The following is a 27,677-nucleotide window of genomic DNA, read 5'->3' as shown; positions in this document are numbered from 1 at the left end:
CCAGAAAGCAGCTCCTTGGCTGGCAAGTCAAGTAGCGCTTCCCTTGCCCTCCAAATTAGCTGGATACCCAAAGGAAATTACTAATCTTTCAGTTCACAACCAAAACACACACAAGTATAATGAGCACTGTTTTCCTTTGTGGAAGAATAATCAATGGCTTGAAAAGTGGAGAATACACATTTCTGTTAACACTAACTCTACTGTACTCTGTTTGGGTGAAGCTCTTCTGTGTTATCACCTATACTGTTCCTATCACAACACTTTTACCAACAAGTTGAGATCTTTCATTTATTATGTTTTTAACCTGGATTGAAACCTCTGCAAGAAAGCAAATATGAAAATAAATATAAACAAACAAGTACTAATTTGTCTTACCTGCTTCCAAAATATCATTTACTACTGCAGAATTTGAGTATCTACTATATAAAGTCAATGTCATTGGTGAAATTCCCTAGTTAAAATGACTTCTAAAATTTCTAGCATTTCTTTTTAGTTAAAAATTTCTGATAGAGAGGAAGTTCACTTGGTTTTATTTCTATTTTTCTTTCAATTATCCATTTTCTTTTACTTCTGGCTTTTACCGTTGACTTGCTTCCTTTATATACTAGGGGTTTTGTTGAGGGAAGTGCTGCAGAAACTCCCAAGACCCCTTAAAGAGCATCTAAACATCTCTAAGGCAGAACTCCGAATGTCAAACATCTCTGTGACCTGAATTTCTCTAGAAGAAAATCTTCAAGCAGTTTCTGCAATAAAGCCAAAAGCTTAGAGCAACAGGAACAGAGGAAGCATGAGGGCTGTCATTTCCTCTAAGAGCAGCAAGGCAGTAATTCCTCTTAACACCTCCCAGAGACACAGACCGTTCCAGTGGGCCATATGTGACTCTCTTCCTTTCACTATTTTTTGTGCCTGAAAGACTACATCAGTCAACACAATATGAAGTGATTAGCTCCTGGCTTTATCTTGTGTGGCATACACATATTTGAGACACAATCTCTGGAGCTTTTACTAGGTATTTTCGCCTATAAATTTCACTGCTGTACTGTACATCAGAGAAGCGGCAAAAGCTCCATTAGCTTTAAAAAACACAAAACTATGATGTCACCAAATCCCAAATGCTGTATCAACAGTTTCAGTTACAGATAAATGACAATTTCTAACCAACTGTACTAATGACAGCTGTTCTGAAAGGTCTGTCAACACTGACACCTAGAATGGCAGGATTATAGATATAAAGGTATAATTACAGAAACACCTGCGCTATCTGAAAGGATACTACCACCTTTACTGTGGTCTAGATTCTGGGAAGTTCAAAATAAGCAAAAGCTTGAAATCTTTAATGTCTATGCTTACAAAAATGCTCTTGAAAAACAGCTGTTCTAAGCCATTTTCCAAAGTTCATGCCAATCTGCTGCTTTCAGGGTTTGTTTGTTTGTTTATTTGGTCTGTGAAAAGATGAAAAGCTCCATGATTTTAGCTCCCTTTTCAGTCAATAAAAACTCAGTGGGAGAGAGGCAGGAGGAAAGAGAGTAGGATGCTTTTCCTGTTACAACAGTAAGACTTGGGAGACATTGGTTCAGTGCCTGGCTCTGACACAAATTTCCTGTGTGACCTTAGGCAAACCATTTGGTGTTTCAATTATTTATCTGTAAAGCAGGGATAACCACTATACCAGACAGGATTTGCTTGGATAACATTTATTAACGTCAGAGGTGCTCAAAAAGTCATGTACTAGACTCGTACTGACCACATACCCAACATCAGCGGTCGAAATAACCCAGGGTATGCCAGTGTATCATGCAGACATCTCTCATAAAACCATACTTGCCTACTACCGCTCGTCAGCCTGCAATGCAAATAGGTTTCACAACAACAATTTGAAATTTCTACAAAGTGCAAAGTAGAAGAAAGGCGTCAAATAATGTGCGGGCAAATGCAACCTGTTGTTGGGGAAGAGCGATACAAACCCCGCAAGTATTTACTAATACAATGCCCAAGATCACACCACCCAGCTGGATCTCCTTTAAGCCATCAGAGGTATAACAGAAATGAAAACCAAGTTAAGCACAAGATTTAAGGCTTTTGCCTTGTTTTTCTAATAGCTATTCCAAACCATATAGTCTGTCCCATCCTTGTCAGTGTAACTTAGGGTCTTGTGTAGAAATGATGACAAACTATGCCTGGAAATTAGCCCTTGCCCCCTTAGTGAGTAGTGTACATCTCAGCTAGTTCAAGTATGCAAAACAGGTATCTTGTCTAAGGCAACTTGCCCAGACTTCTGGAAGAGTCAGCACAGAGAAACAGGCAATGCCTAGAAGGAATTAATCACACCCTAAGTTAGATGGGATGAGTTTTCTATTCCTCTCTATTGGCTGTATAGAAATATATAGGATGACTGACTTCAGAGGTGACACCAACACTTGGGCAGACAAAATCCATTAGGTAGACTCCAACTTCTCTGCTGCTGCTGCGGATAACACAGACATAAACCCACTCCCACAGCACGCACAGACCCGGGAAAGGACAAGGAAACAGGTCATGATCCTTTCACACACAACGTGTCGAAGGGAAGGTGATCGTCCACATAAAAGGCTGGACTAAATAAAACAATAAAATTCAATGCCATGGAAAATGAGACACAGGCTGCAGAATTAATTCAGTCTCGTTGGAGAATTGACTCAGTCTATACAATACTGGTGCCTCACACAGTATCCCAAATCTGCTTCTCAGTGACACTGCCTTTTTAGTGCCGTCTGTAAGCCATATATATATTTATCTCATATATTTCAACAGCACAAAACTTGGAAACCTGCTTAGAAAGGCCTGATTGGATCTATATATACACAGGTCCGGTGACACAGTCCCTTGCATATGAGGGATGGTAACACTTTTCAGCCAAAAGGCTAGAAAAGTGGGTAAAACCCAAGCAAGCATACTACTTCTTTTCAAGTAGACCAAAGAGCTGGCTCCATCTCACAAAGACAGATTACTCCGAATTTCAGCAATAAATTTAGCTCAGCAGTGAGATTTCCGTCTTTTGGCCACCACAGTATAAATGACGGTATTTTAGTGGTTTCATAAAACCTTTGAAAGTAATAAATAAATATTAGATATGAAATCGAAGAATGTGTCTCCTTTGCCACAATTTATTTTGATTTTCTCTGTAGCTGACAAAATCATCTTCTGAAAAACATTGCGTTGAAAGAATAAATTTCTCTGGTACTTACATTTGTTAAAAGAACACTCAAAAAGAGCAAATTATAACATGGACTACAGAAAAATAGATATGGATAATGTATTCAGACCTAGCTAGTGTTTTTGCAGGTAACCACAGGAAAAAAATCAGGGAACGTGAGTCATCTTGGTAACACATCCTGCTGATATTATATACACCATTTAGTCAGGGAGGCCTCTGATTGAGACTCAATCCTCCTTGGAGTTGTGACTCAGGGAAGTGTTCTCCACATTTCCTTCAGGATTAGCCTGACCTAGTTTTACACTGCATTGTAGGAAACCAGGAAAAGACAACCAGCTGCTTGCCCTAGGTGAGGGACAGCAGTCAACAGCTGGAGGGGCTCAGCTGCTTGTGATGATCTGGCCACAGATACAAAGAACCTTTTGTTGTCTAAAAAAGCAACTGATTCCTCCAGTTCTGCTGGACTTTTTTTGTTTCAGTCATCGATAGCTCTCAGTGCTTCTCTGGGCTCAGAACATGTCATAACGTACTCACCATCATCTGCTGAACATGAAATATTTCGGCTCCAGTGGCAGAGAGGCGGTTTGGAAATGAAATATCAAGAAAAGCTCCAGGGAGAGTGCTTGGTCCAGCATTGTAAACCTGTAAGACAAAGATGCATATAAATGTATTAAAAATAAATAAAAATAAAATTACATATATGACTGCTCATAAATGGGAAACTGCTGTAGAACCAGAGCTTGGAATATACGCAATTTTTGAAAAAAATCAAATACTATGCAAGTTTTTCAATGCCTTCAGACTAAGACTTCTTTTGTCAGTATCAGGATGAAGTTAAAGGTTTGGCTTATCTAACTGCCTTTAGGCACAGCTCATATATCAAGCGAGAAGCAGTTTTGCAGGATAATTACCGGCCATCAATACAAATATCATGAGACTTCTACCTTATCTACAGAGACATTGCTAGTACTCTTTGAATGTTTTGGTAACACCATCCGGAAGACTGTAAGAAATGTTGCTGTCTCAGTTAATATTCTCATTTCCATCTGGTAACCACTGCCTCATATTCTGCATATGTTTTCTTTATGGAGGAGAAGCCAAAGTAAAGATGATTGTGACTACCGGACTGCAGGTTTGCTGAGTGAGTTGCCAAGAAATGCAGGAGAACAACTTCCATTCAAGTTCTGGGGTTTCCAATGAAATGAAACTCTTTGTGGAAAACACTGGCTTTCTATCAACCCCCCCCACAAATTTTGAACACAAACAAAGAATTTCCAGTCCCCCACTGAAACATATCCAGTTTAAATTCCAAAATTTGTGGGTTTTTGCTGAAAAGAAACAATCCATGGAAAAATTTCAATGAAAGTAAGTTCTCATGTCTATCTACATTTTTTTTTGTTAGGAAAAATGTTTCCTGGCTGCTTCTAACACATATGTAAGTGCATACAGTAAAAACATTAGGCCCATTAGAATATTTATCCGCACTGAGACAGTACTGTCAAAAGACGTAGCAATCAATTGTTTATTCTGTAAAGTACAACTATTAAAACCAACAGGTTTTCATTCTTCAAACACTGTTCATATTTGAAGAAATGCCTGACAGATAAAGAGAATCGGTTCACAATGTCAAATCCCTACCAAAAGCCTGAGGCTCCAGGCAGGGGGAGAAATCCCACTAAAAGGGAGCATGATAAATGCTGCATGAAATACAAACATAATGTTTCATGTTAGACACTTAAAAAACCTTGATTATCTCACTGAGATCAGATACGAGTTAATGCAGAAAAGGCATTTTCATTGCACATCTTGTTACCCCCCAAAAATGATGCATAGATACGTTTCCTTATTAACATTGGACAGAGTATAGATTTTCACATCTAAAAACCGCAGTAAAGCCCCGTATTTTTGTAAATCATCTCTTATTCTTGTTTAAGAAACTATTACTTTTCTCCATCTGGAGAAGTTTAATAAATGGCAGGCAAATCATTAAAAACAATTAAGCAAACAGTAACACAAACCATGCTTTGCCCATTACGAAACTCTACCCTTTCTCTCTGACACACACAGTTATGAGGTTTACCACATTACTGGAGAGCAGACCTGTGACTTGTTACAGTATAATTCCCTACTTCTATATGGAAAAAAAAAATTACTAACATTACAGCTTTTAAGTGTGTGCCTGAGATACAGCATTCTGCGGCAGGACAAATAGTGGCTCTGCCAGTATCTAGATTCTCTCTGCCTTACCTGTTATCACTTTGTTTTATTGAAAATCTTAATCTAGTTAAAGCATCAGTACATCTGTTCTTTATCTGTTTTTAACCAATAACTGGCTAAGAGGGGGAGAGAGAGGGGAAGACCTATAAACCCTCAAGAATGAAATCAGAATCACAAGAATTAATAGCCTGGTTCACAAAAGCTTTAATGTCCTGAAATCCTGCTTTCACTCCTTTTCAGTAAATAGCTAAGGGCACTGCATGACAGTGGGGGCTTAATTGCTCTGGACCACAGTCTGTCCACGGAGGAAGACATGTGTTACTCATTATGAGCTGAGTGGCATTCATGCCTAGGAGAACAGAAAGGGGAAAAAAGGCGAAAGACTATTTTTCACAATAAATGACTCCCCCACCTCTGCATGATTTATCATTCCCTAGTTCCATCTAGTGGTCAAAAAGGATTTGAAGTGCTTGTAATAAGATACAGCCACACAAGTTCCTTTCCGCTGCACCACAAGAGTTTGTTATAATAAATCATCCATATATTTCGCCACGTCAGGAACCCATCTAACTGCCATGTGAAGTGTAATCTTTTGATAATTCTTGAATAACAGTGAGATGTTATAAGACATTTAATGGAACCTTCTCACAACTGTGTTTTTAGTGTCATAGTCTCTTCCCTGTGCTGTACTCTTACCAGTAGCGCTATAAATGTTTTCATACCACAGACATTTAGCAAGTCAGAATCCCGTGCCCAGGTACATGTTTGTTCTCATGGATAAAGGCTGCCCACTTCTCTGCTCAATGACCACACCATTAAAAAGAATTACGCCTCCCTTTTGAACCTGCAACTGCATCCAAGATGTGGCACTCAAGTAACTAGAGCTCTTTACTCAGCTCATGATGAAAGGTAAGAAAGAAACAAATGGTAGCAGCCTCATTCCTATGGAAGTCAGATGCCCTATTTGCAATTCTTGTTATAATATGTTCAGATAAGGAAATATGCCATCCATGCACGCTGTAAATATGTCATCCAATCAAGCATGCCTACTGTGGTTCACAGACATCCACCAAAGCCCATAACACACTCGGAATAAAAGAGATACAAAACCAGAATGTGCTGTCAAGCAGGGAAGCAGTCAAAATAGGGATCAGTTTTACCTGCAGTGTGAAGTTGAGAGACTGGAAAAGGCATTCATGGTTTTCCAACTGAACGAAGTTGGATGCTTCCACAGAATCACCGTAGAAAAAGGAAGTAGGGAAGACTTCTCTGAAAGATCAAGACACAAATTTAGTAAACTGTGTTTGTCACCAAAATTAAATGTATTTGTGGCAAACTGAATTGCACCCCTTGCTTTCTGGTCACGTGAAATTCTATGGGACCATTTTAAATTAATCTATTATTTGTGATTGGATTTCCTCTTGACAATGCTACGCTACAGAAGCAGCATGTCAACTGACCCGGATTAATGTCCCATCATTGAAGCAGACTTCTTTTGATTACTTCTTTCTTTTTCTCCTTTCCTATCACAAAACCTCTTCTCCAGGACCCCCTGCCATGGATGATTTGTGCAAGTCCTATAGCTTGTGTAACACAGGAAATCATTGCACTACCAAGTTAATCTGAAGAAACAATTACTAATAGCAATACTTTCAGCTACATATTCACTAAAGTAACATTTCAATTTTATCTACCATTTACATAGCATTGAGGAATAAACACTTCATTAATTATCTGAGTTTCACTACGTTTATGATTAGCAGATGGTTAAAGGGAAGAGTAGAGGGGGATATATGTAACTTGCTTTCAACTACAGTGGCACAGGCCAAGTTTCCTCAACTACTCTTATCATCATTTCACAAAGTAAAATACAGTAGGGTTTTCTCAGAAAAGACTTGGAAGCACAGCACAGTACCTGGGAATTCTGCAGAAGAGGACTAGGATTGCTTTAAGCATCCTTTGTGCCTCCTACTACTCTCATGCTGCTCTACTGCCTGGAAAGGGTCCTGTATAATTTCAGACAAATCTTGGTGAGGGATTGCCTAAAAATCTGCTTTCTTCCCAAGCTGTCCTTTTGGGTCCGAGTTTTTTGCGATAGGAGTTGAAGACTGTTTGGGTACATTTCTTTTTTTCCTGCCTGCCTCCTGTGCCAAGGATTGCTGGGGAAAACAGCAAGAGACAGATTTACTCCTCCCATTTACGGCGTTGTGCCAGAAGGCTCCTCCCAAACATGGTACAAGCCCTTCCGGGCTATTTATGACCAGGGATGAAGTTTGCTCTCAGACTCAAATGCAGGATAGCTAATAAAAATAAGCTTTAAAAAAACAGTGTCCAAAAAAGAGTATTACTAATATTACCATGCCTGGGAATGTTGTGTCCTCCAATAAACCCAACTTTTCCCTGGTAGCTGGACATTTCTGTGAACTTGAATTAACTAAGCCTTTTCTATGAGAAAGAAAAAAAACAATCCACACAGTCTGTTGGGTGGGGCTTATAAATTCAGACACCTTGTGCTTTAAAAAAAATCGAACAAAAAAAGAGCCAAATTTTTATATTTTTTTTGGCATACATTATGCTGTAGGTGACAGAGATCTAAAGGCACAGATGAAAGCATTTGTATCTGCAAAGCTGTACAAAAACGGATCTGTATCAAAGCACCAAGAAGCAAGGGATACAGAGTTAAATTTCTACACAATCTGTAAAAATGTATTCAAAAACCCAATGCATTCAAAACACAAAGTATTTGAAAACTTCCTGAACACTCTGCTGAGACTGTACTCTCAGTATAGAGGAAATTTTTGTCCTTGCTAGTAATCTTGTGAGGTCTGACAGCGCTCTTCACTCCTCTGAGCAGGCTCAAGCCATTCTGACTACTGCGGCAGTCATTAAGGGATTTTACCTCTGTGCAACAAGAGGGGAAATCAGCTTTATATGGTAAAACCCAGACTAGGCCATGACTCTGAGTTTACGCAGCTTTTCAGCCAAATCACACATGAGTGCAGGTAACTGTGCCTACACATGCAGAACCCTGGTCAAGGGGATTTTTGACTTCTACCAATGCCACCCTGCACTGGTCATTTAGACAACAGGTATTCCCTGGGGGCTGCTATAAATGGTGGCTAGAACAGACACTGACCTCTTGGGGACACTGCTGACGAGTCTTTGCTTCCTCAGTTTAGGAATGAATGTCAGCTTTCTCAGACTACATGGATGCTAATTCACCTCCAGGGACCAGGTCCCCCAGTTCCAGCTCCAGCACTGTCTACGCTAGAGGATGGTCTGTTTGTTGGGACTGACCGCAAATCTTTCATTCTAGATTGTAATGCAGAAAGTGGAAGGGAAGACCCCAAAGCACAAAGGCAGGAACTCGCATGTGGGCCGTCCCGGGGAGAGGACAATGGCTATGTGTTCTACAAGTGTTTCAGTCAAAGCGTGAGTGATGTTCCTCAGTTGGTAATCAGACACCTCGTAGGCTAGGGAGCAGAGGGAATGGGAAAATGAACAGAAGCAGAAGCTGTGAAATTAAACAGAAAGGCGAACAGCTAGACTCCACCAAGCTCCTTAAAATCCCAGAACATTTGACCTTAACCTTTGGCCTGGTGATTCTCAACCATATCTTTAAACAGATGCCTTAAGGAACAAGACGTGATTTACTTGTTCTCTTTTTATTTTATTTTAAGGTCTATCATATCTACAGAATCACATGAATTCAAATATGATCACTAAAATGCCTACTATAAACGTGATGGTAACTAACTAGCATTAGCTAGAAAGGAGTGAGAAAGAGGTACAGCATTGGAATGAAAGGCATGACAAATAAAATTCCCAGATAATGAATGAGGTTGTCTGTATTTCCAGAGTCTGGGAAACAGGGAAAAATCAACAGTCTGACTACATGTAAACAAAGAGAAGAGAAGAATTCAGTTTTTCACCAGAGAGACTCAGAAGTTATTGTTAGGATTATTATTATTATTTTTGTTGTTTTCATTTGGTGACTGGTACTTACCCATTGATAGATGAGTCCACTTCATGCATCAGGGGCACCGACAGGCTTAGAGTATTATCATGCAAAGAATCAGTGCGTTCTAGGTTTCCACTGTGCCAGAAAGTAAAAATAAACATGCTATAAACTGACAGCCTTTGCAATATATCACACAGTTTCACAGCTACCATCTCTCTGCCTTGTACTCCGAGCCCCTCTATTTGAGTGATGTCAGTTCTCCTCAAGAAGCCTCTTCAAGATGAAGAGCTACATTTGTTCACCCACCCTGGAGAGGACACGCACATCATGCACGTCCTTTGCAGGTGCTCCTTGCGGCTGTGACATGATTAGGCTCAGACCAAAAAACCTACCTTGTAGCCAGGTGTGAATTCAAACGGCAGGGAGAAACTACAGCCATCACACACCGTGGAGAGAAACAAGGATATTCAGACTCCAGTGCAAGGGTTCATTTTCTCCCAGCCTGACTGTAGGTCAGTTTGGGAGGGATGCACACACCCCCCAGAGAGTCTTGACTCAGTAAACGAGACTGCGCTTTCATTGTACCTGCGTCGTACCACAGCACCAATCTGGTGCCACCGCAAGCAGGTTTTTGGGCGAGACCCTCATCCTGGACAGGCCATAACCACATAACCTCTGAGCAGTTCCAGCTCCACTGGCTGTACTCGGCTGCAAAAATGAAAGCCCTTCTACTTTACGTTTTCAAAGGCAGTTGCCTCAACTAGTCAAAAGCATAAGGAGGAACGGGAAAAGTGAGCAATCATCCCTCATTTGAGTCAGTTTGTTTCAGTGTGAACATTTCTGTATGAAGTCTGGGAAAGGTTCCTGAAATATATGTCCAACAGGCAAACTTCTAATTATTCTGATGGTGAGTCTGCTTGGTGGGTGACAGCTCTGAAGAACAATCTTGAAAGCTGTGTTACATATATTTCCAATTTCTTCAGCAGTGAATCTGGAATCACTTTTCCCTTGCAATTCATTGGATTTACTCATAAATCAAATCGGCGAAACAGAAGATATGACCCTATTTATTTGAGGACAGTATCACTGAGGCAACAGCAGGCAGTAACATCCCAACTGATACCATGCAGATGATGAGTTGCTCAGATTACAAAAACCAGAGCCTGCTGGCTACGTATCTGCATAGATACAGCTCAGCTTTCTCCAACTGGCACATTGGCCATGTCTGCTAATAGAACTATGGCCCAGATGGAAAAACCCACAAATTTTCAGTCCCAGCAAGAAAAGGTCTAATAAAAGTTTTTCCTTTGAACAGGCTCAGAGAAGAGGCCAAAATGGAGACATCTCTCATCCAACACAAACAACAAGATACCATGGTGGCAAGCAGAATAAGCAAGCAGAATTCCACACAGGGTTCATAGGTATGTGCTTATCTGTTTCAAATGGAGTAAAAGTACTGTCAGAAAAGGAGAATATAGCTCATTGAATCTAGCTCTAGAAAAACAGTTCACATCAGGAAGCACAGAAAAGGGTTTGGGGTTTTTTTAAACAAAAAGAGTAAAAGTAATTTTTTGTCCTTTCTTCAACTGATCTCTGTCACTACTGAAGGAGCCTCTCATTACAGATGCTACTGCCAAATTTTCAGCTTCAAGGGACAGGCTTAAGTAGCCACTTAAAGGGCGATACTTGCTTTCCCACGACAGCATGGCATAGCTTCTCTGCACCCAGCCATTTCTGCCCGACTAGCTCCCGTTTTGTGTGGAAACAACATGCCCGCTCACTGCAGTCTGGCCACAGCACAGACACTTCCCCTCCACATCCTTATCACCGACTTTACCCCAGGGCTCCCTGCAACTCTTGTGGTAGAAAGATTATATTACACTTCTTTGACAGTGAGGGAATTGAGCAATTTGCCCAAAGTCACAGAGAAAATGAGGGTAATCAGCACTGGGACCTGCTCTGTTGTCTTTGGAGGCTCAGCTCAGTCCTTCAAAACACAACTGTCCTCCTGTCCATCCTTGTGAAATGAGAAACTTTCTCTTAACCTCTCTGAGCATTCACACTATGTGTACAAACTGCTATTTATTTCTTTACTCCATCTAAAGGCACTTAACTAAACTTCTCACTGGTAGGGCACAGAAATCTGAGGAGTAAGGTTATAGAGGAAAGCTCTGTGTTATCCAAGGCAGGGAAATGAGAGGTACAATCTGGGAAACACTGGCTGGGCAAATTAAAAGCAGTGCTGACCCATCTTTGCACCATCTGGTATTCACCAAGCACATCCTGATGCATCTCCCTGACCTGGAAGCATCACGGGGTCATCTGAATACACAATGACTTTCTCCTCATGCAGCGTAAAACTTCTTTAACATGCAAGACAAGGTCTTGCCCCTCTGATGCAAAGTCTCACTTTCAGTGTTTCATCCCATGCTGCGGGATCTTGTTCCCACCTACAGCTGTTACTGCAGGGGAGGGCTATGGCATATGAGAGCAGCCACCCAGCAACTGCTACACCCCCAGCACATCAGAGCAGTTGCTCATGGCCCAGGTTAATGCAGCTGTGCTACCGTCAGTTCCCACACACACCCCGACAGTGCCTGTGACTGAATCACCCATGGAGTCTGCTTCTTTGTGGCACATCATCTCAGGAGGCACAGAGCATGTGTCACACCTTTTATTCTGCCTGAGCTAAAATCCCTATGGAAGCATACTTGGCATCACCCTACTTCAATGCCTGCTCTGAGTGCCCCTGGGGAAGTACCCCATTCAGCTGTTTCACGCAGTCTGTCTTAGCTTGCTGAAGATCCAGAGGAGGAAAAAAAATAGAGATGCAACTTTGGAAACTGTCAGTGAGATCCCTGACCATCTGATGAAAGCACTTCTCTCTTTTGGTTTGCATCCAGGCATGCTTATTTCATTCAAATGCTGGAACAAATGGGTCTTCCTCGTGCTGATGGTCAATCGCAGCTGAGCTGATCTTGATACGGGGCCCAAAGGGATGGGCACAGAAACACAAGGGCCTTCCGACTGAGAGAACACAAAATGCTCCTTCAGAATTGCAACTGTCTCGCAAAGAAAGCCTAAGTATGATCTCACCTCATTCTTCAGGAAGCTGCATCACATGGCTTCTCTGTTATCAAAATACATGCATTTAGCCCTAGTAATTTAACCTTATTTACCATATACACAAGTGTCTACAATTAATATCACACCACTGTCAAGCATATGCAATGCACACTTCATGCAACAAGGAGCATCCAAGTGATCGAGATACACAAAGGTTCCCTTACCTTTGGGCGGTGACAAGGAAGGTAAGCGTTTCTTCCTGCCCAGACAAATGGCTTGTGTCAAAGATCACACTGAACTCATACTGCACAAAGAAAAAGTGGTATTTAGAGACACTCTATATTGTTTCAAATGTATTTATGCTGAAACTTCACGTATATTTTACCGACCTAGCTGTACAAAAGCAGTGTATTTTGATATATGTGAGAGAGCCTCCTCTAATGTAGAGCAGCTTTTAAATCTTTGCAATTGTGTCTCTGTTCAAATAGTAGAGAGTTCGATTTTTCCCTCATTGTGAAAAGGCCTTTACTGGAATTGCCACTGAACGATATTTCTTAAGGAGATCTTCTGCCAGGGAACGAGCCTTCCCGTATAAGGGGATCACCCCCTGAAACTACCTCGGCACCAATCTGTGTGTTACTTGCTGGTGAAGAGATCTTTCAGGCAAACAAAAATCACGCCATAGGCCTGCGCAGAGGCTTGGAGCAACCAGCACAAGCTAACGCACCATCCAGGCCACCCATCACAACGGATAAAACCAGGTGCGACTTTTGAAGAGAATCTACTTTGATGACCACCGTAGCACTACATTAGCCTTTCCACGCAACAATGTTTCTACCAAACTCCCAAACAGGTTTTGGCCAAGTGAAACATTTTCCAAATTCACACTAATTGCAAGGGCTTGCTGAAAAAAACCTGAAGATAACCCAACTATGTCATTCTGAATCAGAACACTGAAATTCTTACATTCCAGATAATATTTTGCTACTGTGTCTATTTTTTCTATTCTATATAAAATCTTTTTACATGTTTCAGATGAGCACATTACAGTCAATAGAACACATCAAAGAAAAAATTTCACATCAGGTCAAAGGATATTTCAGTTCAAATGGAAAGGATTCGGTTTTGAAATTTAAATACTCTGAAAAATTTCAGCCTCATTTTGTTCAGGTCATCCTGAACTTCTTCCTCATCTTCTCAGCTTTCTGGGTTGGTCATTTGTGCCGTTCGGTTTAGTGACAGAAAGAACCCAGTTGGATTTCTAAACATTATGAGAGAGTTCATCTTCTGTTACCAAACAAAACCCTCTTTAAAAGCTACCAGGAGACCATAACATGAAGAAGCCATTAAGATATTTTCCTTGCAATTTGTACAAATTCAGTTGCACTTTAAGGTGAGAGAAGATAAAAAGAAAAACGGAATAAGGCAGAATAAATAAGACAGAGAGTCCTTTTCTAATTTTCTGCAGAGGAAACGTGTAAGTTTTTCACAGCTGCAACTCTTGTCTCATTTTTCAAGAGCATCGTATCGCAGTGCAGAGGGTGCTGTCACTGGCTCTATCTGGTGGGAAAGAGGACAGCTACCGTCCGTGACTGTGAAAGGCTTGGATGTGTGGGTTAGAAAGCTGCAGAAAGTATCGGTCACAGAATTAACAGAGCAGTGGCCCTTCCAGTCACTCCTTGTAGACAAAGACGTGAACGGACCATCACTCTCCAAATGCAAATATCACAACATTACCCTAGATTTTGATCTCATGAAAGGAAATCCCACGCTGCACTTGAGGAAGTCGGACTCCAGTAATTCACAGGCAATGGCCAGCTCCTCCTGTAAGAAAATAAAAAAGACCAAAAGATGATAGATTTGGGGAGAAAGAGGATTACTAAGATACTATTGTGACAAAGTATTGTAGAAAACTAAACATTTCCCACCAGAGCACTGTTATTCCCAGAAAACTAATACTCACCGAATAAGGAAAAGTGCAGTGTTGCACTTCCTTACTCCACCTCAGTCAGAGCAGCACTGGGAATAAGACAACAAACCGAACATTGCTCCGAGAGACAGACCATGGTGAAATACTGCATGACCAAACGCATTAGAGTCAGGGGATCAGCCCAAGTTCTTGGATAACTCAGACCATCAGTTGTTCCCTCTGTTTATTAAAAGACAGATTTCAAGTGGTCCAGAATACAGGTTCCCCAAGGTAGTTTTTCCAGGTACCAGTACCAAAGAAAAAGAACCGAGTTGGGTAACAGTGACCAAACCATGCCACGCACAGATGTTGGAGAAAACGTTGACCTCATCCTGGTCTCGTTCACTTCCCTGATCTCTTTCTCTGGTCCACAGGACGAGCCATGTGGGCATGGATACCAACTTTCTTTAGCAATACAATGGTGGCACAGATAAAGTACAGGGACGAGCCTCTCTTCATGCCTGACATTGACAGACTACCAACACTGTCAATAACACAAATGAAAAAGGTTAGAGCAGTCCTATCCTGCTTGACTGGTGAGTCTGCTACAACAGAAATACTTCTGTTGAATCAAGACTGCTTCATTACTCCACAAAACAAGTGTCTAGCTCCAGGTTAGCACGTTCTCATCTCCAGATTATCAGGGAACAGTTTTATGCTCTGTCACTGTGGACAAGTTCATGTCACTAAACTTTAAGAGTGGGATTCAGCTCTGGAATCTGATATGGACTTTTAGGTGCCTACACAGCCAGTGTTTGCGACGTGATCTAGGTGTCAGCGTTCACATCGTAGTCAATGGATGTAGATACCAGTTCAGCAGACCAAATGCAGATGTTTACTCTAAACTGGGCTGAATACCTCTCTAGGCCCTAGTATTGACTAGATCATCACTGGAGCTATGGTATTGGTGTTCTGCAGCTACAAGATGAATGCCTAAATTTAGACACCTGAATCCAGATATTAACTCTATTCTAGATATGTAGCTGAGAATCTCTTAACTATAGAACATGTGATTTATTTGACCTATTTGCAGTATCTACAGCAGTTTGCGAAGCCCGGGCTGTCTCCTTACGCACATTTCCCAAATCACTTCAAATATGAGTTCTGCTTTAAACATGCACATAAAATTAAGCATTTACATGAGGACCATTTTCAGTTGGAACAAGCACATGGGGAAGCAGCTTCCCGAACCATGGACTCAGGCTACAAGCATCTCCAGGAAATGCCTCTCCGTCTTTCACATTCTGAGCCAGACGTTACTATTATCCTAATTATGAGTCTGACAGCATTCAGATTCTTGATCTTGTAACTGCTTCCTGTGATAGCTGAAAGACAAGGTCTCTATCTTCAGAATCATGGTTCAAATCAGGGCACACATCTACAGAAAAGTATAGTCCTAATGCTACCTTTCTTCTGTGACTCAGAGAGTATTTCACTGGTTTCATATGCAAAGAAAATAATGTAAGGAGGAAATCCATGCATGCTTGGAGATGCCTGATGGCATGCTATTACTCCAGTACTACTTATATGCCAGGGCAGTGGCCTCCACATTCAGCTTCTTTATGGATTTGCTTCAGTGGGCTTCTATTTCCAGAAATCGGAAGATGACCCTGCCCAGTAAATCAAATATCTAGCTTCAGTCTGAAAGCTGCCATCCTCATATGCTGTGTTAGATTTTGTCCTCCATTTAACACAAAACAGCAGAGCAAGTGCTTCCCCCTTCACTTGCCTTTTCCTCTCGGCAATCTGAGAGGTTCTCCAGTTTTACGTGAGTGATCAAGCGAACACAAACTCTGAGCAGCTGCACAACCAAATGAAAAATTTCACAGCTCTTTCCTCTGGGAACATTCTTGGTTCTGTGTTGTTCAAATGTTCCTTGCTGTCTAACTGTGGCAACCTACGAACTCTTTCATCAATTCCCAGCCTGCCTTCATTCAAGAGGGTTTCTGTTTACATAGCTGTCTGATGGTGACAGTGGCCAGACAGACCCAAGAGGCTGCCTCCTCTCCTCAAGGCTGTATCTCTTCAGACACATTGAAATACACGATAACAGAAAGAACTCTCATCTTGATCATGGAAGAAGTGCAGTACTTCTTCATTTTGCACGTTGGTGGCTGCCTGCTTTTGCAGCCCTGACAGCAGGTGGACAGATGCCAGTTGCTTTATAATGGCCTGCTAATGAAATGACAGATAACGTTGCATTGGCTGGTTTTGCTGTTGTTGCTTGCAACAGCTTAATGGATGCAGTAAGACTGACTTGAACAACTTTCTGGCTTCATTAGCATACCATCCAGCTTAATGACTAATACTAATACAATATAACTGAAGTTCAGACTTGACATTAGGAAAAGGTTCTTGACTGAGAGGGTGATCGGTCACTGGAACAGGCTCCCCAGGGAAGCAGCCAGACCTGTGAAGAGTTCAAGGAGCATCTGGATGATGCTCTGAGTCATGTGATTTAGTTTTAGGCAGTCCTGTGAGGAGCAAGGAGTTGGACTCGATGATCCTTATGGGTCCCTTCCAACTTGAGATATTCTATTATTCCATTAATGCTGCAAAGTCAAACTACACAGGCTACCCAGAAAATCTTTCCCATGGACCCCTTGCTTTGCTCTGTGATTAGGATGGAGAAGCTCAGCTAACGAGTAAACATTTTGTTTTTCCTTCACTGCTCACTGTCTGGCTTCAGACTTTACTTGCAGTGCACTGTTTTGGAGAGAGAAAAAATTGTTTCTTTATGGGGTTACCTATGGTGTTCAGCTCTGTAACATGTGGGCACTCTGTAAGGACTAAATAAATTCAATTTTTACACTACTCCAGCAAGCTGAAGGGTTGGTGCTGTCTTATCTAACAAATAGGGAATGGAAACAGCGGAACTCAGGCCGTACAGAAATTTTGGATGCCATTTCTCACTGATGTTAGGTAATGCTTTCAGTGCGCAGTGCTTCTCTATGACAATATAACCCAGCTGAGAACCCAGCTTACTGCGTGAGTTTCCATAGCAGTTTCTAGTTTGCTTAGAAAACATAGCCAAAGGGGTTGGAAGTTTCCTTTCCAATGAGACAGTGTGAAGCTTTATCTGGAAAACTTTTGTTTTCTTTCTGAAACATTTAACAGCATTTCATATTCTTAGGAGAGTCAATCAGATAAATAGCGAGCTAATTAGCCAAATAGCTGTACTATTACTGCATAACGAATGCAGGACTGGGTATGAGAAACACGAAGCTCAGGTTGGCTCACAGTCTGTTTCTCAAAGGCCTTTATCATAGAAAAAAAAGTTCCTGATAATTATAACATGAGCAATGAAACAGTCAAGTTCTAACTCCATTACAAGGGCCACATGGGGAAGGAACAAAGCCTAAATTCTGCAGCACAATGCTGTCAAACACAATCCCTGGGGCATGTAATCGGGTGCATGAGCAGAGTTGTAACAAAATGGCTTTATTTTTGGACATAAGTGTTTTGAAGGGTAACTATTACACGTGGTTTCAACTAAAGAGCGCAGGAAGCTGACAACGATAATATTAATATAGCGTGTAGCAGCAGAAAACTGGGAACATTGCTATTTGCTAAATTTAAGGCTTGAGACGAGAAATTTCAGCAACGCTCATATTCTTCCCCATCTCTCTGCTGTTTCAGGTATTCAGCTGGTGCACCACGCTGTCTTCAGTGGGGGACACCAGCTGTCTCCTCCACCAGCACCTTTGGCCACTACCTGTCTCAGCAGAAGTGGGCAGGTGCTGAGCATGGGAGCTCTGAGTATACCTGACTACAGGCTGACAACATGCCATGTGCTCAGAGCAATGTCTCCTCCTGTTCTTGTCCCTAACACATACGCTGTGTGCAGGCAAATCCTTACTGCCCAAAGCAACACAGATACCTAACCAGAAGAAAGTAAGGTGCTCAGAGTAACTTGCTTCAGACAGATAGACAACCTAGGTCAAGCTGAATACTTCAAGCAACGCATTCATCTTCGTCTAGAAAGCATTCCACCGTGAGTAAAGCATTTTAACCACATAGATAGGATACTGGATTATGGGTCATTATCATAACACAGGAGCAGTACCCTTTCGCTGGCTTCACCGAGCTGATTAACTGGGCATGTAACACATGGAACTACCCCAGATTTTGCTCTTTTCCAGAGATCGTAACTGGACTGCAGGAGAACCACACATTTTTCAGGTCACGTAAGGTAGGTTACCACTAGGAAAACAGCTTGGCAGCATTAGAACAGGTCATACCAAATCAGTCTTTCACTCCATGTATTTTGGCATTTAAAAAGCCTGTCTTCCATTAATAGTATTTGATAGGCCTGATGTTCTCATGGTACAAAGGTGGGACCAATGCCGGCTAGAGCACAAGACCAGATTACTGTAGGAATGACCCTGGAAAATGTCCCTTATTAGAACCAAACCCTGCTCAAAGACAGCTGTTGTTTGTCCCCCTGCCTCCTGAAACAAATATTTTTAGAAGATTTCTCAAATATTCTTTACTTTGACCTTGAAGAGTTTTTTTCAACTTTGTTAGCCACCAAATCTAAGACTTAAGACGAAGGAAAACAGAATGCCCTAAGAAAAAAGTTGAGAGAACTGCTGGTGGAAGAAAGGTTGCCTGGCTCTGAATAAAACACAGGCACAGGTCAGAGACTCTGTCTCTGCGAAGAGTTTTCCTGTTGACCCATCAATGCTCCTAACTGAGCTTCCTCTTCCTGAATGTGGATGATCAAAAACGGCCACCATATGTGAAATGGCACAGCCCAAAGAAGGATATTGAAACTTCCTCAGCTTTACCTTGACTAAATGTTTTCAAATCAGATTGCATATGGGTTTTTCCCAAGGGAGTCTCACATAGCTTGTATGTGATGACCAGCCAATATGCCATCACCCTTCTCTGCCTCATTTCTGTCCCATCAAAATCATAACGTCATCAGCACGCTTCCTCAACTCGCTCCCATCCCTCATCCCCGTTCATGACTGGTTGCAAGCTTCTTGCCTCAAGCATCTCCTTAAGTAATCTCCCCCAGCCCATTAACTCCTCTTCAACAAGTACCAGGCTTTTATGTATCTGAAAATTCTTCTACCAAATTGTGACTATCAGCAAAAGCAAACTAATACAGAAGTATAGGTCACTTGTTTTATTTTGCACTCACCAGGGCTCTCACAGAGAAGGTGTAAATTCAACTGTCCTCACACTCACTTATGGCCTGCCAGCTCTCTGCTTTTGTAAGCACACAAGCTACTAGTAGATACTACATCTGAAATGTCAACAGGGAGATGCAACAAAACAATACTAAACTTGCAAAATGATGTGCCGGATATGGCTCTAACTGACTTTTTAAAGAAAATCATACCAAGACAGTCAACAGAAAGTTATATTAATTTCTGAACTTCGGCTAAGTTCAGTACTGCTCTGAATACTGTTGATTATCTCTGCCAGAGTTGACTTCACTCTTTTAAACACTCTTCTGATTAGCTGTTATTTTTGAACGGATTAAAATCACTGATGAAAGGCACTAAAAATATCTTCACTGCAAAATTATTAAGACAATCTGCGCATTTTTTAAAGATTAAAAAAATCCCACCTTGTTAGAAAATGCATTTACCAGCAGTTTATATTTCTCTTTCCTTACCTGTACTCAGATTAAAGCTTTTCTATTGTCGTTTAGATGGAAAGAAGCCTCCCCTGCAAATCCTGGCTACTAGCACATATGCTCTGGAACAGAGGAGAAAATGTCCTGGAAGTCTTGATAATATGTTGGCAGAACACTCATGTTTTGAAGATGTTGAGAATTTATTTAACTTATTAGGTTTTTTGACACTGCTGCACATTTTCCAAAGGGTACAAAAGAAGGATGACAAGAGTGAATATTGAGGAACCCTGCACTTGTCGCCAGAGCACACACTCTTGTTCTTGCTTTTCTTGTTCTCTAACACCTGACTCTGAACTATCACACTTGACACCACAGGGGACCATGAAGAGTATCCTCATTCGAGACATCCTAAAGCAAACACGCTAAGAAAATACAACAAAGGAGGGCTACTTGCACTATCCACTTTACGCTATGCTAATTCTCAACAGTTAGATACTGTGCATTTACCTACTATATATTCTCCAGCATACAGACTTTGCAACTAGCTCTCCTCACTAGTTGTTTGGAAATGTAGGTTCTCTGACCTGCACCAAAGGTAGAGGCTTACATCAGGCATTGGAAAAAACCAGTTTTGTTAAATTTCTACAGTTTTTTTTATTCTTATCGTGGACCCTGACTTAAAGCACACACACCTCAGTAATTCCAGTTTGTGCTTTTGGTGAAGAAGGACACTTTCCCAAATGAGAGTTTAGATGAACACCTGGATGTTTTGTTCCACCCAACAGGACACTTCTACAGACTTGCACTGCATTTTAAAAGCTGCTTACTTTTGGGAGACATCACTGAACATACGTCTGCTCACAGCTGGTACTCTGCTTCCTACACACTTAGCTAGCAAAGCTGGGTAGCACAAACACCTCCCACGTCACGAACCTAAAATAAAGGCTCACCTCTTCAGTGATGTCTGAGGTGGCTTCTTCAAATCACTCTTCATAATCTCAGTCTAAGCCCTTCAGTGCTACTATCAATAACTTGTGGGCTTCCCTAGGGTTTTGAGAGCATAATTTTTGTTTTGCTCCTACCGTTATCTCTGCCTGTCTCACAATCCTCTTAATGCCTTCACTGAAGCTTCGAGGAAATGAAGATTTTTCAATTCATTTAATAGTCTCCCCCTAAGCATACTCATGTACTTGCTTTCCACAGCAGATGAGGTCACCAAAGAATGTGGGTTGCCATTTCCCACATGTACAGAGCAATTCAGGACGCCTGAGCTCCTGAAAGCTTGGGGATTTTTTTCAAATAAAAAGACTGGCTTAGGCTGTTTCCCTCTGACTGAGAGCAAGTGCAGCTCAGAGTAATTTAATCTTAGAGGCCCCTTCTTGTGCATACAACAGCTCAGTTTTTTGAACACAAAATTCCACAGATATCATGCTTTCCTCCAAAATGGGGCTTCGCTGGGTGTTTTAAAACTGCAAGAACACAAAGAGGATCAGTGCTATTACTGACCAGGAACTCTTCCCAGCACTGTACAACTCCAGCAAAAATCATCTGAAATGACTGAAACGGTGGGTCTCATCTGCCTCAGATACCTCTTAAAAGTTGCTCTGATCATCACCCTGAAAGCCCTTTGGGCCCCTGTTTTATTTGTACAACTAGGAGTCTGATGCCTGCTTTGCCTCTGTCAGCAGGAGACTCTGTTTGCCGAGCAGACAGTTCATATTTCCTCTGTGTTTCTGGGCTGGACCCTGCCAGGCACAGCCCTTCCCCCGTCAGCCCACAGACAACGCCAAAGGTATCAGCAATTCAATCATGTCTGGAAACATCAGTATCTCACGAACCAAGCCAGCAGTTTGGGGGTTTGATTTTCCTTTTTCTGCTCATCTGTTTCAGGAGTTACAAACGTACAGAGCATTCAAACACCCCCTGCCATCGACGCCCAGCTCCCAACGCTGCACAAACCGCGGGTGAGACAGAGAAGGTGCAGGGAAAGCTGTGCGTGGCGGTGGGATGCTTTGCTTCCCTGAGGCCAGCCTCCCAGGTGATGGTGGTGGCACTGGGCCCACCTGGGAAGGCTACGGGCCCTCTCATGACCTGTGAGTATGCAGTGTGGCCTGGGGGAAAAAAACAAAACCAAAAACTCTATTACTGGTCATAGCTTTGAAGACGGACTGCAACAGTCTGGCACAGGTGGCCATCAGCTTTAAAGGCAAGCAAAGGTCTGGGAAAAATTCTCATGTGCATTTCAAGGAATTTCTGCTTTCAGATCAAAAATCTCATGAGTTTTATTCTGTTTTTTTGACACACGGTTTACTCAGCAACTTCAAGCAAACACCTCATGTTCAGAAACTCTTCTCCATGCATTTCTGCATTTGCCAAAGCAAAGTGTGTGACAAGAATCACACGTAAGGAGGAAAAAGATGATCATGACAGAAATTAAGATGGCTCTATCCTTTTCACATAACAGCCCTGTTGCCTGAGCTTCACAGGTTTCTTCTGTTGTAAACAATTTCCAAACAGAGGTGGAATGCAAGTAACAATGTGAACAACATGAAGGACAGCAGCAGTAGTAGTGTGAAAATTACTGTTAAGCATTACCTGCTACGAAAAATATTACAGAGCGCGAGACAGACTTAATACAGACTTGCTCAGCTAGACTTTGTCATCAAACTAGCATCCATCTAACCTCTTGAATGCAATGATTGAAGAATATTTGATATACAATCAAATTACACAATTGATTAAAAAGATTTTGTTTGTTCTTTGCAAAGGTCTGTTTTAGAGGTGACACAGGGACTGAAAGTTTCCTTTATTTTTCAACACACAGATACTCCCCTGAGAAACCAAATCAGCAAATGTGAACATGGCGCATCAGAAGTTCTGAAGCTCCACAAACTGCTGTTTCACCAGCGCAGACCCCCGTCATCCCAGCGCTTACATGAGCAAGCAAAACCGCACACCCGAGCACGCCGACATGCACGCAGCCAAACGTGCACAGAAAGATCCAGGGAAGCAGGGCCTCTGGACCTGTATTCTGACAACAAATTGATCCTTTGATTCATTATCAGAAAATAAGCTTGAAAGGGGGTTGGGGAACCTCAATAGTTGTTTCATAAAAAGAACTGGGGGGGGGGGGGGGGGGGGGGGGAGTTTTCTTTGGCATTAGGGAGAGATTTCCTGTCCTATTCCATGATCTCACTGGTAAATGCTGTAGGCACACCCCACCCCCAAGCCCAGTGAGCCTGGCTTCAAACATCTTGGCTTTGCTGCTTATTTTGTGAAAACAACCATTTCTACATAATTAATTTGAGCCTCCCGCCTCTTCCCTCTCCTCCCTGGATGGAGCCTATTTATAGATCATGAGCTCACCGATCCCAGCCGACACAGCAAATCTTTGAGTAAAAAGGGAGAGAATGACAAAAACTTTTCTATTTACTGGATATTCCCAACATTCTTAACTTTTCTCTCTTTCTCTCTCATAAATGTTTCTCTTAACTGGTGAAAAGCTAAAGCAGCAGATCTTTAAAGCACACTGTCTCGAAAGCTGAAGAAGCGGCAGAAATTGTTCTCAGCTCACATGAGCGGTTAAGCCCCAAAACAAGTTTCAGAACTGGTCAACAAAACCGATTGTGCTTTTGCTTCTCCCATCTTTTAAGGGACTTGCAGGGCAGGCTGTGAAGCTGTAAGGAGAAAGGGGGATTTGGTGCCACTCTGAGAAGCTTTACTTCCTTTGCTGCTATACTAACTCTCATTTTTAATAGACCTATTAGATCAGTACTATACTCTACTGTGCAAGCCAAATCTTTCTTTTCCCCAATTGCTGAGAACTGCTGAACTGAATTTCTTCAGGATATAGGAAATAATCCAGGGAACATCATCAAGCTCCACTGTCACCACGGAGCTGTTAGGTCAGCTGTCCCTTGTTCATCCAGAGGTTGGCCACATTTCAGCTACGCTGTTTGGTCAGGCCTGACCGTACACCCTTTTCCATATGCGTTAATGTACAGCTACACGTACACTGCCAATACAGCAGAGGCAGCTTAAAGGTCAGACTTCCACTTGGCCACACAACAACACTCATCCACTGGAACACCCCTGGGCATGACCTGGGTGTTACTACCACCATAAGGAAGGCCCTTTAAATTTGGGCATAGCGGGCTGTATGACTAAGTCACATAAAGCTTGTTACTTAGGATAAATTGTTAAGAGTGTCCCCCAAGTACTGGACAGTAGCCTATTTTACAGCAATGGATGACCAGTGTCCCCAGGGGAGTTGTCCAGGCGAGTAATGGCTGGAGACACCAGACTCTCCCTGTGATGTCTTTACTATGTCTCATAAAAGTCTGGAATAGAGATGAGAGCCTTATTCTTGCTTTTATATCCTTTCCACTAACAGTGGTACAAAAGCAGTCACAGAGGAAAATAGTTCTCAGCAGAGCAAATATGTATTTTTTGGAACCTGGTTCTCAATGACAAGTTTGCATTTCCGAGGCCACCCCTCCTCCCCCCAGCAGCAATTAGCATCTGAGAAGTGACATCACTGCTGACACCATCAGCCTGGGAACTCACGCTGGGGCTCTGGCCCCTGCAGCTACCTCCATGCCCCAGGGAACATGCGTTAGCTCAGGCTTGGCACTCGCACCTCTTTTCTCAGCACAGGGGGCTGCTGGTCGAGTCAGGATAACCTCACGCTCCTGAAGGCCTCTCTAACTTCTGAACACAACCCAAACCAAACAGTTTCCCAGGGCCAGAAAGCTCAAGTTGCCTGTTCCCGCCCATCCCCACGAGCCTCTACCACTTCCTAGATCCCATCGAGGAGGAACCACCTGAGCTGAAAGGCTGCAAGGAGAAAGTCAGCAGCTACCTTGACTGCAGACAGTGGAAACTTTCCAAGAAGCCTCTTGTCACACCATCTTCCTGGCTTCATATCTGAAGCTTTGGAGGAGCATGCTTTGAACACTCAGCTCTGGATAGGGGTAGCTTTGGGATGGGATTTGCCTGCTTCCATGGAAGAACAATCTGAGAAACATTGGAGGAAGATCAGTACCATCCCCAGAATCAGTTCACTCATTTTCTACTAAAAAAGGAAGAGCGTTTTTTTTTTTTGCAGGAAGGATTTCAGATTAAATCCTCTGTTCTTTGTAGTATTTATGCAAAGAACATCTTTAGTGGGTTCTGGCATGTCACACAGCTTGCACTTGGATCGCTCTCTGGTTTCTCCCTCTTGCAAACTGACCTTTTCTTTCGCCCATGCTTCCTTTAAAGGATGCTAAGCAACGACAAGGTACTTCTAGCAAGATGACTCCATTTAAGACTGCACTATGATCAGCTGTCTCCCGCAAGTGGCCTTTCTCGTTTGCTGTATCACTTTCTCTCTTCAGAGAACCAAGAAAAGCGAGGACAACAGGGCTGCCTGCTTGCAGAACAGGGCAGTTAATGTCACTCCACAATTAAAAAAACTACTAAAAGCGCATCAAGCTTGGAATACAGGAGAGTTTTGAAAGCTCAACTTACCTACTGAATAGCTTATCATAATATTGTAACTCATGTCTATAATCATCAAGAAATAACTGTCTTTCTAAGCCTGTATGAGCTCAAGTCTAATAAAAACCAACAAAACCCATTCCAGTGACTCAGTTTTCACCTGTCCTTTGTAACCCTCACTAAAGAGTCAGGGTCATAACTTTTATTAAGACACAAATGCCTTTCACATAATAAGTACTTTCTATAGTGAAAAAACATAATTATTGCTTGGAATAGAAAGCGAAATAATTCCTTGCTTGGAACACTGGCTAAAACAACAAACAGTCCCCTTTGCTCTTACTCTTCTCTGCATGCAGCATTTCAAAACTGTATAGTCACTGGGGACGAAAGACAGACAGAAAGACCGACAGACAGAAAGACAGAGCTAACATCAAACTTCATTTGAGGTCTACTGCTCGTACTATTTTCCTGCTAAGGCATACAGTCAAAAGCATATTGGTTTCAGACTGGGATTAACCCATTGGCTCCACTCATGACCACAACCTAGTAATTTTTATTTTCTCCTCCATCGGCAGTTTGGATAAGAAATGGGGGAAAGGCACGTTATTATTGTATTGGAGCTGGTGAGGTAGCACACTACCATATCAGCTACCTTCACAGATATCTGACCTTGCAGATATTCCCAAAACATGTGTTACTCCTACTGCTATACTCCTTGCCCTACAAATCCATATGGATAGATTTATGGCTGTTGCATTAAAAAAAAAAAATTAAAAAAAGGGACCAAAATCAAAGGGAGTAATAACAAAGCCAGGACTTTTTTTTCCTCTTGGATCAATGAGCTGACCCAACTGGAAACACCAATCATTCTGCTTCCAGAAGTTCTGACAATTCCATCAATTCCACTGAAAATGTATTTTTTATAAAAATATAGACTGCTCTGCCTTAGCTGGAGAAGAATTAAGGACACACAGGATTCCTGAGTCGACCCAGTGTTGTCAGAGTATTTATATTTTTGATCTATTCATATTGTATCTTTTTTTGAACAAATTCAGCTTCTTTCTTCCTTACACACACTCACACATGCATGCACACACATATTGCCCCATTCATTAGCCAGGCACAAGGCAAAATAAAAAGGTAACTGCGCACTTGCAGCCAAGCAAAAGAAACTGTTTCCTAGAGCCAAAGTCAGTAACACACACACACACACTGCAAATGACCCAACTGCAGCCACTTTACAGCAGGTATTTTGTGCCCCACAGGTTGTTACCTTCAGTACATATTATAGTGGAGGATCCAAGCACAGGCAGGTTACACTTATGTTTGCAGGGTCTTTTCAGTATATTTTTATGCACACCATTTACTTCTGTATGGGTTTTCCAGCTTGATATTGGAAAGGATGGCAACCATCACTTGTAACGTGAATGCTAATCACACAGATCATTTAATATTCTTCTTTTTTAGGACCAGTGTTGCAGGTTGCACAGCCAGTTTGGCTAAGCCACAGCCCGAGGGGGGGCCCACTGCCCCTTCTCCAGTGCCCCTGAGGGTCCAACAGAGCCAGACAGATCTGGTGCAGAGCCATCACTCAGCAGGAGAAAGACCAGGGGAGCTGCATTGTAAGCGTGGGTGTCCAGGCCTAGCAACAGGGGAGTGCTGGATGCGAGCAAACTGGGTCAGACAGCCTGCACAAGGGGCTTGGGATCCTGGTGCCACTCCTGTTGCCCACTTTTTGCAACACAAATCTAAAGACATCCAAAATTCAATATCAACAGGATCTAAATAAATCGGCATGTAAAGGTACAAAAACTTATCCCTGTATTTATTTGTATCATCTATTCCCTTTCAGTATGAACTGTCGGCTCTTCAAAGAGTGTTTACTGTTCAGCACATACACAGGCAAAACATGATTATCTTCACAGCCACACAGAGAGGCCGACAGGAAGATAACTAAGCTCTCCACCCCAGTAATCTGTCTCCATAGTGGCCCAGTTGAGTACCTGGGGAAGTGCATGAGAGCAGGACAAGCATTCAGAGCTATTTCCCTCAAAATATTCTCCCTGCCTCCAAAGGTTTTCGAGCCAAAGAGATCCTGAGCCCGAGTTCATTTCTGTGTACTCCCTAGCCCTCTGCGGATTCCTCTTCAACGAACTTGCTGACCTCCCCCAGCAGTCGTGCATTTTTTTAGCACCCACTT

At 42.2% G+C, this 27,677-nt stretch overlaps 1 protein-coding gene across 1 annotated transcript in view; it reads right to left on the bottom strand.

Annotated features, from left to right (window-relative positions):
- ITGA9 (integrin subunit alpha 9) overlaps window positions 1–27,677 on the bottom strand; it is a 233,050-nt gene that overhangs the window by 44,677 nt on the left and 160,696 nt on the right. The window contains exons 19-23 of the mRNA XM_075418633.1: window positions 14,175–14,261; window positions 12,662–12,741; window positions 9,417–9,506; window positions 6,571–6,679; window positions 3,728–3,835 (exon numbers count right to left, since the gene is read on the bottom strand). Of these exons, the coding sequence (XP_075274748.1) occupies window positions 3,728–3,835; window positions 6,571–6,679; window positions 9,417–9,506; window positions 12,662–12,741; window positions 14,175–14,261 (474 nt within the window). The remainder of the gene's footprint in view (window positions 1–3,727; window positions 3,836–6,570; window positions 6,680–9,416; window positions 9,507–12,661; window positions 12,742–14,174; window positions 14,262–27,677) is intronic.

Source organism: Opisthocomus hoazin, chromosome 4 (genome assembly GCF_030867145.1).
Source record: "Opisthocomus hoazin isolate bOpiHoa1 chromosome 4, bOpiHoa1.hap1, whole genome shotgun sequence".
Classification (NCBI taxonomy): domain Eukaryota; kingdom Metazoa; phylum Chordata; class Aves; order Opisthocomiformes; family Opisthocomidae; genus Opisthocomus; species Opisthocomus hoazin.
Note: the sequence above shows the minus strand (reverse complement) of the source record. Positions and strands in the feature narration are given on the sequence as shown.